Genomic DNA, 15,742 nt, shown 5'->3' on the forward strand with positions numbered 1-15,742 from the left:
CAAACAACACTGGGGGCATAGGAACCTTTTAGTTCCGGGGAAATTAGTTCTGGGGGCTAAAAGACACCGGAACTTGTGGTCGAAATCATGGACTGTATAAAATATGGACGTAGTATCCATGATGTCACCCATGAGGTCAATCGACAGCGGCAGCTGCTGTCGAGCGAGTGCGATGTAAAGAGGCAGGCTTTGAGCCTCCTAGCCAATAGCTACAGTGTTCCCGCCTGTCAATCAAGTCAACTGTGCCTCTCATTGGAAGACTCGTAATCTCAATATCTTCGAAATTACTGTGTTAGAAAAAAATTCACGCCCCCTACAGTGTGTGCCGATCAAGAAATGAGCTATCCAGACTACACTCGTCTTTTGCACCAGGCTGTAAACATGTTTATTTCTGCTGTAAATATCGGCTTTTTTGAATGGGTGTGTATGTGGTTTCCGGTACTTCCGGAGCCAGCCTCAAGCGGATCCTTGATGAACTGCAGTTTTTAGCACTTCCCCATCGGACTCATATTTTTAGACCGGAGGTTGCAACTTGATTTGAACAAGGGTAAATATAGCCCCCTCATGGCTTTGCTAAAATAAAAAGACAGATTGTCCCTTTTTTGTAAGTACCGTCTCTGCCATGTGTGCAGTTGTAGTATCCTTGTGAAGCCTCAGGGGGGCAGCGCTGTACTTACATATTGAAAATGTTACCGGCTACCTTCAGGGCCCTCGAAATGCATTCTGGTGCTTGAAGTCAATGTAAAAGCTGCAGTATGTAGTCACTGAGACACTGGTATCATGTTTAAAACTACATTTCCCTTTTCACTCATACAGATTTGAATGCCGTTTAGGGGTAGCTTTTTCTAATCGATGATCTCAACTCAAGTTTCCTCTGTCAACTTCGTAAAGTGTCTGAAGAAACTCCTTCAGGATGACTCGGTTGAGCTTAGTCGAAGTCTGCGGCGGTAAAAGGCAAACGGAACGAAACGCCTTTTAAGTTCCAACAATGCGACCCAAACAAAGAAGGCACTGATTTGCGGTCTCGGTGGTTTTCTGTGCTGCTCCTGCTAGCCAGGGCTGGGTCCCGTTAAGTTCCAGTTGGGAGTCGGCGGTTCCCCCAAGATGTCAATGGAAGAACAGGAGTATGCCGAGGCGGTGCTGGTCACGGAGGCCGGGCCGCAGTGGCTCCGAGCCGAAGTCGAGCGTCTGACTCGGGAGCTCCGTGAAACGACCCACGAGAAGATCCAGGCTGCGGAGTATGGGCTCGCGGTGCTGGAGGAAAAGCAGCAGCTCAAGCAACGATTTGATGAGTTGGAGACAGAGTACGAGACGGCCCGACATGAGCTGGACCAGCTGAAGGAGGTAACCCCAGGTCATAGCTGTGCTGACAGACGCTTTAAAATAATTTTGGGGGGTTCTAATGTTTTGTGTATCGGTATGAAGACTCTCGGAAATTAACTGCAAATAGAAAATATCCCGTTAGCAGCGGTGCAGCAACAATCAAAATGCATTTTTCCACCGGTATTGAACGTGTCACTCAGAGCCAGACAGACTATAAACAGAACCATCGTGTTTTCTAGAAGCTATCAATCATGGGCCCGGTCCTTATGAAGACCAGCTATAACCTCTCAGTAACACAAGGTTGAAATTAATTAGCTTAAAGTCTGTCCTCGGGGGAAAGACAAACATATGCTATAGTAGCCAAATGCTTTGTGATGTATGTGAGGAAAAAGACTGTCGCGTGTCATAATCATAGACTATAAAAGAGGTTATAATGTTTTCTCATTGAAGTAGACATTACCGCAGGTTAGGGTCACTTGCCCGTACTTGCTATTGGTATGTGATGCTATCTTCTGCAGCTGCAGTACCATGTCAATTGAGCGTGCCTATTACAGCTACCTGTTATCAGCTTCTTTGACACATTGTTACCATGTTGGTGTGTTTAAGTAAAAGGGAAGAAACACAGTCACAGAAACTTCATTACTTACACTCATAAAGCTCTGCAAAAAATATGTGAGGTGTCTAATTTTAGAGTTAGACTTTAGAGATACTTACGGTGGCCCTGAAGTGCAAATCACAACAGCATATCAGAAAACACATGGGCAAAGTAGAAAACACATGGGCAAAGTAGAAAACACATCGGCAATTCAGAAAACACAACAGCAAATTAGAAAACACTATGGCAAATCAGAAAACATTACTGCAAAACACAACAGCAAATCAGAAAACACAACAGCAAATCAGAAAACGCATCGGCAAATCAGAAAACACAACGGCAAATCAGAAAACATATCGTCAAACCAGAAAACACAACGGCAAATCAGAAAACAAAACGGCAATTCAGAAAACACTACGGCATTAACCAAACCGGAAGAAGTAGGTACCCCTGGGGGACATGACTTGTCGCTCGTAGTGTTTTCTGAATTGCTGTTGGGTTGTCTGATTTGTTGACTTGCCATAGTGTTTTCTTATTTGCTGTGGTGATTTGCACTTCAGGGCCACCGTAGATACTAGTCTAAATCAAGCGGCAACCTCCGGTCTCAAACTATGAAGCCCATGCGCAAGTGTTAGAAACTGCAATTCATCGAGAATCCACTTGAGGCTGGCTGCAGAAACACTAGAAACCACATTTACACAAATTCAAAGATGATCTTTGCAGCATTAATAATCATGTTTACAGCCTGGTTCAAGAAACGGCTTGGCCCTACGCAGCTAGTTTCTTTTTCGGCACACCCTATACGGGGGGTGAATTTTATTCTAACCCGACGGTTCCAAGGGGCAACCTCCGGTCTGAAAATATGAGTCCAATGCGGAAGTGTTAAAAGCTGCAGTTCATCGAGGATCTGCTTGAGGCTAGCTCCGGAAGTACCGGAAGTCACATACACATGAATGGGAAAAAGCCGATCTTTACAGCAGAAATAAACATGTTTACAGCCTGGTACAAAAGACAAGTGTAGTCTGGATAGCTAATTTCTCGATGTGCTCTCCCTGTACGGGGGTGAATTTTTTTCTAACTCTGCAATTTCGAAGATATTGAGATTACTAGTCTTCCAATGAGAGGCACAGCTGACTGCGGGAACACTGTAGCTGTTGGCTAGGAGGATCAAACTCCGCCTCTTTATGTCACAATCACTCGACAGCAGCAATATGGCTCCCACCGCCGATTGGTCTCAAAACAGCGCTTCAGAAACAAATGGGTGAGGTCATGGATACTGCGTCCATATTTTATACAGTCTATAGTTTAAATACACTTCTATTACTGAGGGTTGCAGTTGAGTTAAAGTGGTCTACATTAGTTGTTCCTCATTATGTTCACATGTATACACCCTTAAGGGGCTTAATATTAGTGTGTCCTTCAAATATGAATCACTCCTGTACACCGCCCACTATGAACTTTAATATTGAACATGAAATACTGTCACTTTTAAAGAGCTCCAGCCAAAATAGCTACAATAGCCTGTTGGCTACCACCTGTAGGGGTTTGTCAGTACTATAGAGAATAAACAAAGCCGTAAGCAGACACCTTGCTGCACATAGCTTTTCATCTGTCATCATCACTTAATTCAGCTGCCAACTGGTTTCCCAGCCAGCTTTTCAAAGAATGTTATGACTATTAACCCTGCTGTTTTTTTGTAATCCCTCAGATGTTCTTTTCTTAAAGGAAGTATAGATATGAGTTTGTGACAGAAGTCTGGATTTTCCCTTACTTTAGTCAGAGTTGGGTATTTTTGCTAACCTTTAGAGGAACTGCATCCTGAGACACTTCCACATAGGCTTTAAAGTCAGCAGTTGTGGTTTCCATGTGTTATACACCATGACTCTTAATAATTTTTATTGAGTTATTTACTGTATGGTGTTTTACTGGGAACCAAAAGGCACCAAATGATCAGAGAATGGCTTTAAATGGTGAACAACAGAAGAGCTGTAAGACAGCCAAAAATGTCATGATGACTGATTCCATGTTTTAATTACAATGACTTTTATTATTAATTTATCCTTCATTTTCCCCCCAGCTTGTAATAAAAACATTAACATCACCAAATACTGAATGATGTCAGTCTTAAATTCAACATCCACCAGCTTATTAAATATAAGAAAACACTGGACCAGCAGTCAAAGCCATAAATCAATCGATGTTCAGTGCATGGAAAGGCATCAAATCCTACCAATGAAGAAGCTTCACAAATCATAATCACCACTACTTGATAAATATACTGATCATTACAGCCATTTTAAAAGAAATGAACTGCATTTCCTGTGAGGACTAGCTGACCTATGTCCTCACTGAAATAGTTTCCATGGATGCTTCAGTGAGTGTTCTCAGTTGTGTGCTGATGGTGATTTTTTGTCTTTATTACATTAGTCATGATGCAGATCACGGTCCAGTCATTACGTGACTCATTGTTGTAGTCATGCTCTTGGTATCTTGTGATCTTGACTTACTTTTTTCTTTGGTTGTGTCTGTCAATGAGGCGGATATGTAGAAAAGGAACTGTGCTGATGAATGTTTTTTTTAAATGCAAGTTGTATTTGTTATCAAGTTTTAGAGCCATGGAGGATTCAAGTGTTCATTATATCTTATTTTTGAGGTTCAGGGTAGTTTATTGTTTGCATATTTTTTGTGGTGTTATTTTTTGTTGTTTGTTTAAGATATGGTTCATTGTGGGATGAGTTAATTAGGTTATTTAAGGGTCATGTGTTAGGGGTGGGGATATTGAGTTCATTTAGGCCACCTGTTTTCTTTTGTTAGCAGGTAGAAAGAGGGGGTGAGCTGGGTCTCCATACTTTTTGTTGAAAGCTTTCTTTTTCGCTTATTATTGCTTATTTTCACTAATTTTTTTTTGTGCACTTTATCATAAGTTGATTATCCTTTTTTCGTTAATAAAAAGTTCAACTTACTTTTTTGTGCATTAGTGATTTTTGCTTTTAGCGCGTCCGACACTAACAAGGCCCAACCTCAGCCTCTCAGCGGCTTTTGGCTCTTTGTAGTCACTACATTAAGGTTTGGTTTCATTAAAGCCAGTTGCAAAAAAAAAAAATCATGTAAGTATATATATATATATATATATATATATATATATATATATATATGGCAAGCCGTTCAGGAAATTAATATATATGGAATGAAGTCTGAATATATGGATTGAAAGTCTGAATATATTGAATGAAACTTGATATATATGGAATGAAACTCGATATATATGGAATGAAGTCTGAATATATTGAATGAAACTTGATATATATGGAATGAAACTCGATATATATGGAATGAAGTCTGAATATATTGAATGAAACTTGATATATATGGAATGAAACTTGATATATATGGAATGAAGTCTGAATATATGGAATGAAACTTGATATATATGGAATGAAGTCTGAATATATGGAATGAAACTTGATATATATGGAATGAAACTTGATATATATGGAATGAAGTCTGAATATATTGAATGAAACTTGATATATATGGAATGAAACTTGATATATATGGAATGAAGTCTGAATATATTGAATGAAACTCGATATATATGGAATGAAACTCGATATATATGGAATGAAACTCGATATATATGGAATGAAGTCTGAATATATGGAATGAAACTCGATATATATGGAATGAAGTCTGAATATATTGAATGAAACTCGATATATATGGAATGAAGTCTGAATATATTGAATGAAACTCGATATATATGGAATGAAACTCGATATATATGGAATGAAGTCTGAATATATTGAATGAAACTCGATATATATGGAATGAAGTCTGAATATATTGAATGAAACTCGATATATATGGAATGAAGTCTGAATATATTGAATGAAACTCGATATATATGGAATGAAGTCTGAATATATTGAATGAAACTTGATATATATGGAATGAAACTCGATATATATGGAATGAAACTCGGAATATATGGAATGAAAAATCACGTCATGTATGGCCTGCGCCATCTTGTCTTTCTGGGGTGTGATCATAGGGGTGTGATTTTGTTTTTCCGGGTTAGACGTAGCTTTTAGTAATGCAACCATGAGGGAGGCACGAGATGTTTTCACTGCAATTTTAATTAATGAAGGGGTTATCAACCCCTTGGGTAATGCATGTGCTGTTAAGTCAATCCGTATAGGAAAAAGGAACCCACCCCTCCTCTCTATTAAGTTGGTTTCATCCAAAAGTGATGATCGGACCGTCTGCACAGAGAGACGAGAGGAACACGAAGCAGTGGGCTGCAGAAGCATTTAGGAGGGTAGTAAACAAGTGAAAATACGAAAATATTAAATATCACAGGTTATACACACTTCTACAAAGGCTAAAGATATTGCCCCTTCTTTATTCAGGTGGTTCAGTCCTCTAGTTCGCTAGCTAACTTTTGTTATGACTTGTGATAATGTAGCATTCTGTTCAATGTTAACAGGTGGAGCTCATACCTGTGTGCATCATCTGACAGTGAGTGAGTGTAATGAAAAAGTACGACCAAATTACCACAGGTTACAGAGGTAGAGGAAAATGTGTCCCCTCAGAAACACTAAAAAGAAGTGCAAAAGGTTATTTTCAGAGAGACATTAATAAAAGATGAGTCTCTTTGATGACAATAAAACAATACGATTATAAGTGGTGTTCAGAGTACTTATTTAAGCTTTCATTCAATATATTCAGACTTCATTCCATATATATCGAGTTTCATTCAATATATTCAGACTTTCATTCCATATATATCGAGTTTCATTCCATATATTCAGACTTTCATTCCATATATATCGAGTTTCATTCCATATATTCAGACTTTCATTCCATATATATCGAGTTTCATTCCATATATTCAGACTTTCATTCCATATATTCAGAGTTTCATTCCATATATATCGAGTTTCATTCCATATATTCAGACTTTTATTCCATATATTCAGAGTTTCATTCCATATATATCGAGTTTCATTCCATATATTCAGACTTTCATTCCATATATATCGAGTTTCATTCCATATATTCAGACTTCATTCCATATATTCAGACTTCATTCCATATATATCGAGTTTCATTCCATATATATCAAGTTTCATTCAATATATTCAGACTTTCATTCAATATATTATTTCCTGAACGGCTTGCCATATATATATATATATATATATATATATATATATATATATATATATATTTTTTTTTTTTTTTTTTTTTTCATTAGATTCTGTATATTTTTCTTTCAATTGTGACTGAATAGTTATTCTTGTCATAGATTTCCGGAACAGACCAAATTGATGAATGAGCTTTCTTGTTCCCTGAATGTGGACTGTAAGACGGCAGACTCTGCTCAGCTGGAAAAATTCAAATTTTATGCATTTAAATGAAATCAGTGCTGCAAAAACGTCTTCCCAGGCGTGGCTGGTGTGTAATATGAACATGATACAACACCAAAACACAGCAGCAGGCTGACACAGCACTGGTGAACAGGCAAACAAACAAGCAGCAATAAATGCAGTTACTTACAGGCCCCTGGCATTTTTATTAGAGGGCTTATCTATGGTTATCTGTTCATACACGTGGCTCAGTGTGTGTGTGTCTTGGACTGTAAATCCCTCATCAAAGTCATTCCGTTGCTCTGATGTTTATTTTGTTTTCCGTCCGTCCCCAGGCCTTTGGACAAGCTTCCTCAACCCACAAGAAGGTGGCAGCAGATGGGGAAAGCAGGGAAGAGTCGTTGATCCTGGAGTCTGCCAGTAAAGATGCTCTGTACCAGCAGAAAGTCTTGGATCTGCAGAATGAGCTAAGACAGGCCAAAGTCTCTCTCACCGGTGTACAAGCTGAAAATGACCGCCTGTCATCCATTGCATTAGAGATGAGAGAGGTAATGTATTCAAACAGATGTTAAAAATGTCATCTAAATATGGAGTCAGTTTATTTCTGACTATGATTCTTAATGAATAGATCTTCTCATGACACCTCGATGTTGCTACATATACAGTGTTGAAACCAGATCCACTCTTAAAGTGTGTGTCATTTTTTTACTACCATAAGATAAGATAAGATAAGATAATAAGATAGTCCTTTATTCGTCCCACAACGCGGAAATTTTAGTGTTACAGCAGCAAAGTAGACAGTGCAAAAGAGTTTAAAGCAAACAATAGCATATATAGCAATTATTAAAAAGTTATTAGCAATTAGACTTAAAGAAGTAAAAATAAGTATATCTTACAATGTGCATACACACAACTAAAGTAAATTTACAAATATTTACAAAACCAGTGGCACGGTGAAAAATTTGAACAGACTTTTAGCATAGTATAAAACAATATACAGAACAGAACTGAGAAGATGAGTGGAAAAAATGTATTGCAAATGTAAGAAGAGAGGGATGAGCAATTATTGCACGTTAATAAATAGACAGGGTAGATATTGCACTTTTGGTGAGGTTATTGTTATTGGTTTTAAAGTCTGACCACTGCAGGAAGAAAAGACCTGCGGTATCTCTCCGTGAGACGCCACGGGTGAAGAAGTCTGTCACTGAACGAGCTACCCAGTGTTGTTATGGTCTCCTGGAGTGGGTGTGACGTGTTGTCCAAAGAGAACATAGCTTTACTATCATTCTCCTGTCCGCCACCACCTCCACAGGGTCCAGCGGGCAGCCTAGGACAGAGCTGGCCTTCTTCACCAGCCTGTTCAGCTTCTTCCTGTCAGCAGCTGAGATGCTGCTTCCTCAGCAGACCACATCTCAAGTTATATAAATGTGGAAACTTTTAATACTTTTTCTTCATGAAAAGCAACTCTTTAAGAGCTAAAGCCTGGCTTAGTTTATCCCATAGTAATAAATGGGAGCCTTTATCTTTGAATCTAAGTACTCTCATGTTTAAAGACTCTGTTAAGCCTAAGTAGGATACCAATTTTTTTTGGAAAGCCTGGGGAAGTTTGGACCAACTTTAAGACCAAACCACCTCTACTGTAGCTGTCACAGTGAGTTGTGAGAGTGTTGAAGTTTGAAGAGGGGGAGGGTCAGTCTGCTGGAAAGATGACGTAATGCCAGGGCTCTCTGTAGCATGAACTGCTAAGTGGACCACGTCCTTCTTCTCGTCAGTACTTTCACCATGCCTCTGTGGAATGTGAAACATGCTGACACACAGATCCTCACTTCACTCACAGTGAGCAGACAGTTGCCAGGATGGAGGATTCCACTGCCTGAATGATCTTTCACACTGTCAATGAAAAAGAGTGATTAACAGAGTTATTTGTCGTAATTAGAGTGTATTCTCATGCACCATGATGTGCCAACATGTTCCCCTCTCCCCTTATTTTCAGAGTTCAGAGCTGGCTGAGCTGCAGCGCGGTCAGCTGCGGGATGACATCAGAGAGTACAAGGTGCGAGAGGCTCGTCTGCTGCAGGACTACAGCGAGCTGGAGGAGGAGAACATCTCTCTGCAGAAACAAGTGTCTGTGCTGAGACAGAGTCAGGTGAGACACATGACAAATCACTCTTGCCAAAATAATGCACTTTAGGCTAATTATTAAAACTGTAAAGGACCCAAGTCTACTGGGTAAATTACTGACAGCCTTATTTATATTTTTGAACATCTGCTAAGGTGGAATTTGAAGGTCTGAAGCATGAGATCCACCGTCTGGAGGAGGACTCCCAGTGCTTACACAGCCAGCTGGAGGAAGCCATGCGTCTGAGAGAAATCGCTGAGCGACAGCTGGCAGAGGCCTTAGAAACTATCAAAACGGAGCGTGAACAGAAGGCCACCCTGCGCAAAGAGCTCTCCCACTACATGACCGTCGGCAGCTCTGTGTACAGCGGCTCTTTCAACATCTCCATTGACAACCTGAAACTCCACGACGACCCCTCGGCTCTTGGCGAGCCTGACAACGATGATCTCATCAGAGGCTTTGAGAATGGCTTGGTCAAGGCAGGTGAAGCTGAAGAAGACAACAGAAACAAGCCAGCTCCGAGCCTGGTGGACGACCTGCTGAGTGAGCTTAACATCTCTGAGATCCAGAAGCTCAAACAACAGCTGATGCAGGTATGAGGTCCATTAGACACTGTCTGATCTTCCAGCCCTGTCACAACCTGAAATTTTCCTTGACAGTTTTGCTTTTAAAACATTCACTCAGTCAACCCTTTATATTTCTGTAATTTGACAACTGTGCCCAGTGATTCAACAATCTGTTAATTTATCCAGAGAGGACATACTTGTCACTAATGGCCCTTTTCCACCGGCCCGTCTTAGCCCCACTCTACTCGACTTGACTCGACTTGGTTTGTGTTGCGTTTCCACGAGCGCGATACCTCGTGTCAAATACCAGTTTTTCGTACCTGCTCTGCTCTGGTTCCAAGCGATCTGAGCCGATAGTAAAAGGTGACGTTGACGAACTGCCGGCCACTGATTGGTCAGAGAATGTCGTCACCGAAGAGTCATTACCGCGACGCCCACCGGTGTGTTTGTGTCGTGTTCAAAATGACTTGAACACAGTTTTGCACAGCTGTGTTATGACGACCCCGCCCACCGTGAGTCGGTACTCGGGCTGGTGGAAAAGGTACCCAAACCGAGTAGAGTCGAGTAGAGCCAAGTCGAGTCGAGTAGGGCAACTGTGTAGTGGAAAAGGGCCATAAGTGAGGATAGAAACAGCATGTGGCTCAGATTACATGATTTACATTGATTATCTATAACCTAGGCAATTTAATACAAGTCAAATGTGGAAATGAGGATATATGTATTTGTTTCTTGAGTTACTGCTTTAAGGACTAAAATTTGACCAGCTAACTGAGAATTACTTTGTTTTGATGTCAGGTGGAGAGGGAGAAAGGGGCCCTGATCAGCTCCCTCCAGGAGAGCCAGAAGCAGCTAGAACAAGCCTATGGGACCGTGTCCGAGCAAAAGGAAACTGTCAACAAGCTGACTGAAAACCTCAGCGCTATGAGGAAACTGCAGGCCAGTAAGGAGCGGCATTCCGCCCTAGACACAGAAAAAGACCGGGACAGCCATGATGATGGAGACTACTACGAGCTGGACATAAACGGACCTGAGATCCTCAAATGCAAATACACCGTGGCCATGTCTGAAGCTGGTGAGCTGAGGTCAGAGCTGAAGACTCTGAGTGCAAAGTACGAGGAGTGTCGGTCCCGGTATGAAGACGAGCGAGCGCGGCTAGAGAGTGACGCTCTGGAGTTGAGGGCAAGTTTGGCGTCCTTGGAGAAAATAAGCCAGACTGATAAAGCTGAGGTGGCTCGTTTGGAGAAGGAGCTCCGTTTGGTCAGTGCAGCCGCAGGAGAATCCCTTGGCTGCCTAAACGTGGCTCAGGATGAGCTCGTTGCTTTCAGTGAAGAACTAGCTAACCTCTACAACCATGTGTGCATGTGCAACAATGAAACCCCCAACCGTGTCATGCTCGACTATTACAAGGAAGGCAAGGCCAAAGTAAGAAGAGGACAGGAAGTGAGGGAGCACCAGTCCTCTGTACTTCTCACCAATGGGCTGATCACTGACACTGAGTCAGGAAAGTCAGATTCTACAGTAACCCCAGCTCCACCCACAGAGCACCGGCCTGAACCCATGAACATCTATAACCTTGTAGCTATTATCAGAGACCAGATCCTCCACCTGCAGCAGGCAGTGGACCGCACCACTGAGCTGTCACGTCAGAAACTTGCCAATCAGGAGCTGAGCACAGTGGCAGACAAAGACAAAGAGGCCTGCATGGCGGAGATCCTCAAAGTGAAGTCTCTGCTGAGCACCAAAAGGGAACAGATCGCTACTCTCCGAGCTGTACTCAAAGCCAACAAACAGGTCAGAGACGCACTCTGAGTCTGTGTCTGTATGTGTGTATGTATGGACGTGCCTGCTGTGTATGTTGGAGAAAGGAAGGATGTTCATTGTTCCTCAAACTGAAAATCCCGAAAAAGGGCATTATTCGCCTCAGCTATAAATAACTGAGTTTAGACTGTGCAAATAATCGAAAGACATCACTTATTTAAAAACATCTTCTTCTTTTCAGACAGCTGAGGTGGCTCTGGCCAACCTGAAGAGTAAGTACAACAGTGAGAAGGGCATGGTGACTGAGACGATCATGAAGCTTCGCAATGAGCTGAAGGCTCTGAAGGAGGATGCTGCAACGTTCTCCTCGCTTCGAGCCATGTTTGCTACAAGGTACGATTCCACATCCCACATGGTCACAAGTTCTTATGTTCCTTCTTGACACAGTTTAAATGAAACGGCATGTGACATTCACGGGGCCAGGTGGTCCAGGGCGCAAACTTGAGGTTAACTGAATCTTCAATTGAAAACATTACAAACAAAGAGTTCAAAAAACAATTATTTTTTATTTCCTCCTTAATCTGTGCAGCATCTTTTCTTTTCTTTAGGAAAGAAAAATAAAAAAATGTATCTGCTCAACTGTTTACATGCCTGTATATTAGTGAGGCACATTGCATTGTGGGTATAGCCTGATGTAATACTTTTGCAGGCAGCTAGCAGAGACTTCATCCTCCCATCTGGAAATGCTGTCTGGGAATGGGGAAAACATGTGACAACAGCAAAAGCAGTTAATGGCAGATTGCTCCACCTGCTGGAAAGAAAGTTAATGTATTCTCTCTTCCTTTTCCTCTGTCTATTCTCTTTCCCTCTCCCTTAATCTTTCTCCCAGGTGTGATGAGTATGTGACCCAGCTGGACGACATGCAGAGGCAGCTGTCTGCTGCAGAGGATGAGAAGAAGACTCTGAATTCTTTGTTACGCATGGCCATCCAGCAGAAACTGGCCTTAACCCAGCGCCTGGAGGATCTGGAGTTTGACCACGAGCAGGCGCGCCGCAGCAGTGCCACAGCAGCGGGAGGAAAGGGCAAAACAAAGGGCAGGGGAGCCCCCTCCAACCACCGTGTAAGTTGGAGGCTTTACTGCAGAACAAACTCTGAGCCAAAGAGTGTCTGCAGAGACCCTGGGTTCATCTGCACCGCTTTACGTGCCTTTTATAAACATCTATCCTTTCTGTACTTCTTTTTCTACAAGCTGTGCATCTCTCTAAGGCTTAATACTCACCCACTTGTGCTAGCTTTCCTTTTCCAAATTTTCTTAGCATTTATACCGTTTAAATGAATAACTCATACTAACATAACTTAATACTCTTGTACTGTTCTTTGTGCATGGTGGTGTTAACAATGTTTGGTTGAACTCCAAAGCATCCCTTTCTTTAATGCTGTGATTCCTCCTCTTTTTTTGCATAGAAACAGTAATTTTTTGTTTGTTTGTTTGTTTGTTTTTCTATTTATGTTGAACACAAGAAGAAAGAATATATTTAACTGGCACATATTGCACAAGCAGTGAATATAAGCTTATTTTCAGTGTGTTATTTATATCAGTATTACGCCTCATGAAACTGGACACTTACATGCTAATTATAATTCAACTGACACTTGCTTCAAGGCTGCATCATTTCAGATGTGGTGTGATAGTTCAGATCAGAGATGACTTGTAATAGAAAGCTTTCCTTCATGTCAGAGCTCAGTCATGTATTGATGCTGGTGAGTGTTTGTTGTTGGTAGACGTGTGAATTGCTCAAAACCGTAATCTTTAACCTCAGGTCTGAAAAAATGTGATATTGTGAAGAAAAGTGACTGATTTTTTTATGTAGCTTTGTGTGCATGTTGAATGTCAAAGACAAAGAAACATTTGTTATTGTTATATTTATTTGAAATATATACAGTATTTTTTTTCACGTTGTCTGAAATATAGCCTCAAACAATGCAGTGTTGCTGACTTCTTTTTAACTCCTGCATGCTTCACACAGCTGTCCGCTTCTTCCTGCTTGTCTTTTTGTCCTTGCTTCTAACTCCACAAATAAACTCCATCTGTCTTTTTCAGTCTAAATGAGATTTCAACAATCAATTGAACGTGATTTTCCTCTGTTTTATCTTTCCATTTGCAGTAAATCAGTGTTGCCAAGTGTCCTACAGTGGGTCCGTCAAGTGTCTGTGACAGTTGCCAGTCACCTTTGCTCCTGGTTCCTTCACTTTCTAATCATGATTTTAATCATGCTATCGTTAACACAGGAACATATCCAGCAGTATTTGCCAGGGGCCTTGTTTTAGAGTGCCAAAACAAGTATGTCAAATTCTGTCAAAACATTTTGACTACAGAGAGAATGATTCATCGTGTCAGCTGCCCACTGGAGTCCTTCAGTCTTCCAACAAAATGCACCACTATCATAACTGAACCAGAGGAAGAATCAAGATGGGTGCTTTGCTGATTGCTTTTTGCCTGTTACCCTGACTGAGCACTTTTACGTTTCACCAATATGCTCTTAGGTGATTCCTCTTTCTTTCTAAAATCATACTAATTGTGTCAAGTATTATGCAATGTTTTTACTGGGTGTGCATGTTGAACTGCCAGATTCTCTATGTCATTATCAAGTGATTGAATATATTTTTTATCTCTATTTATTTTTTAACAAGAAAACCAGAGATTATGTTGTTGTTGTTTTAAAACCAGAAACTTTTCAACTCCCTGGTTGAATCAAATGAAAGAGACAAATGAGCTCTTCTGCCTTAGTTGTTTTCTTCTTTGCCTTTGATTCTTTTGGGTGCCTCTCTGACAGTCCAGGGATACGTGCCATCAAGTTTATCAGGATTTTTTCTTATCCATGTTTGTTGTTTGGCTCATAAAAAAATAATGCTTTACATTATTTTCACCGTGTTATCCTGTAAATTTGGATTTTAAATTCAGGTAATATGTTGTTCCATTGGACTCTTTTTATTTTGTACTCATGACACAGCTGTTACAAATTCAGTTGTTACAAAAAGTGTGGTTGATATGACAAAGGAAGAATATTAATGCAAAACGTATTTAAAGATGTCTAAGTTAAGGTCAGATGTTAATAGTATTCATAAAATTTTATTCATGAAGGAGAGTTTTTTAATGGAACTGTTTTAATTCATCTTTCGTAAACCTTTTGAGTCCTAGAGTTTCTACCAACAGTGACCCAGCAGTGCCATTTCTGTTTTGTTTATTAAGCAAGTGCAATTTACTAAAAAAGGAAAACGAAAAAATAAATGTTTATTCTCTGTGATACACATCTTTCACCTTGTTGCTCACAAACTTGTTTCCTAATGAATTTATATGACTTTATTGTAACTGCAGCTGTATTTATTTGACACTGTTCAGACTACAGGATGTCATTGTCCTTTTGTTAATAAGGGAGTTTTGAGTGGAGGTAGCTAGTCTGAGAATGGAGGAGGCTGAACCTGTGGTATGATTCATGACTGTGGCCTGATACTGGGCTCTAACAGTTAAGAATGGTGAAGAAATAAATCTAACTTTCACAATACGAGGGTGTTTGTTAAGTTTTGTTTAAAAACACAAGTTTACCTGTATTCTGGAGTGAACGTTACTATAATGTTCAGGGCAAAAATAAGAGATAGCGTTTTGGGACTGTGTTACTGTTTTTTTGGGGTGGTATTAAGTATATGTAGACATGCACACACATACACATAAAAATAATTTGTTTAATCTTGATTTGTTCATTAATGATATCTACTGCAACTTCTAACATTCAAGAGCGGGTATACTTCTGTGTTTCATGTGTGTTCAAGTTTACAGTGAAACAACTGGTTGGCAACATTTAAACTTTACATACTTGTCTCTTCAATGACAAAAATATATCCAAGTTGACAACTGGAGTGAGAAAGTAAAAATTCCACATTAAGATGCAGAGAAAGCTGTGAGCACCCTGTTGCGACACAGTCCAAATAGCTGAAATTGACAAATCTTATTTT

At 40.4% G+C, this 15,742-nt stretch overlaps 1 protein-coding gene across 2 annotated transcripts; it reads left to right on the forward strand.

Moving 5' to 3' along the window:
* The first annotated feature begins 725 nt into the window (after positions 1 to 725).
* bicd2 (bicaudal D homolog 2 (Drosophila)) lies at positions 726 to 15,294 on the forward strand. Of its 2 annotated transcripts, XM_034683627.1 has the most exons (8): positions 793 to 1,344; positions 7,623 to 7,835; positions 9,281 to 9,433; positions 9,562 to 9,999; positions 10,768 to 11,763; positions 11,972 to 12,123; positions 12,620 to 12,851; positions 13,897 to 15,294. In XM_034683627.1, the coding sequence occupies exons 1-8, from the start codon at positions 1,105 to 1,107 to the stop codon at positions 13,897 to 13,899; spliced, it is 2,427 nt and encodes an 808-aa protein (XP_034539518.1). In that variant the 5' UTR covers positions 793 to 1,104; the 3' UTR covers positions 13,900 to 15,294. The 2 variants fall into 2 exon arrangements, with proteins under 2 accessions (XP_034539509.1, XP_034539518.1); XM_034683618.1 differs by having other exon boundaries at positions 726 to 1,344; positions 12,620 to 15,294.
* Positions 15,295 to 15,742: the final 448 nt, after the last annotated feature.

Source organism: Notolabrus celidotus, chromosome 1, assembly GCF_009762535.1.
Source record: "Notolabrus celidotus isolate fNotCel1 chromosome 1, fNotCel1.pri, whole genome shotgun sequence".
NCBI classification, from domain to species: Eukaryota; Metazoa; Chordata; class Actinopteri; order Labriformes; family Labridae; genus Notolabrus; species Notolabrus celidotus.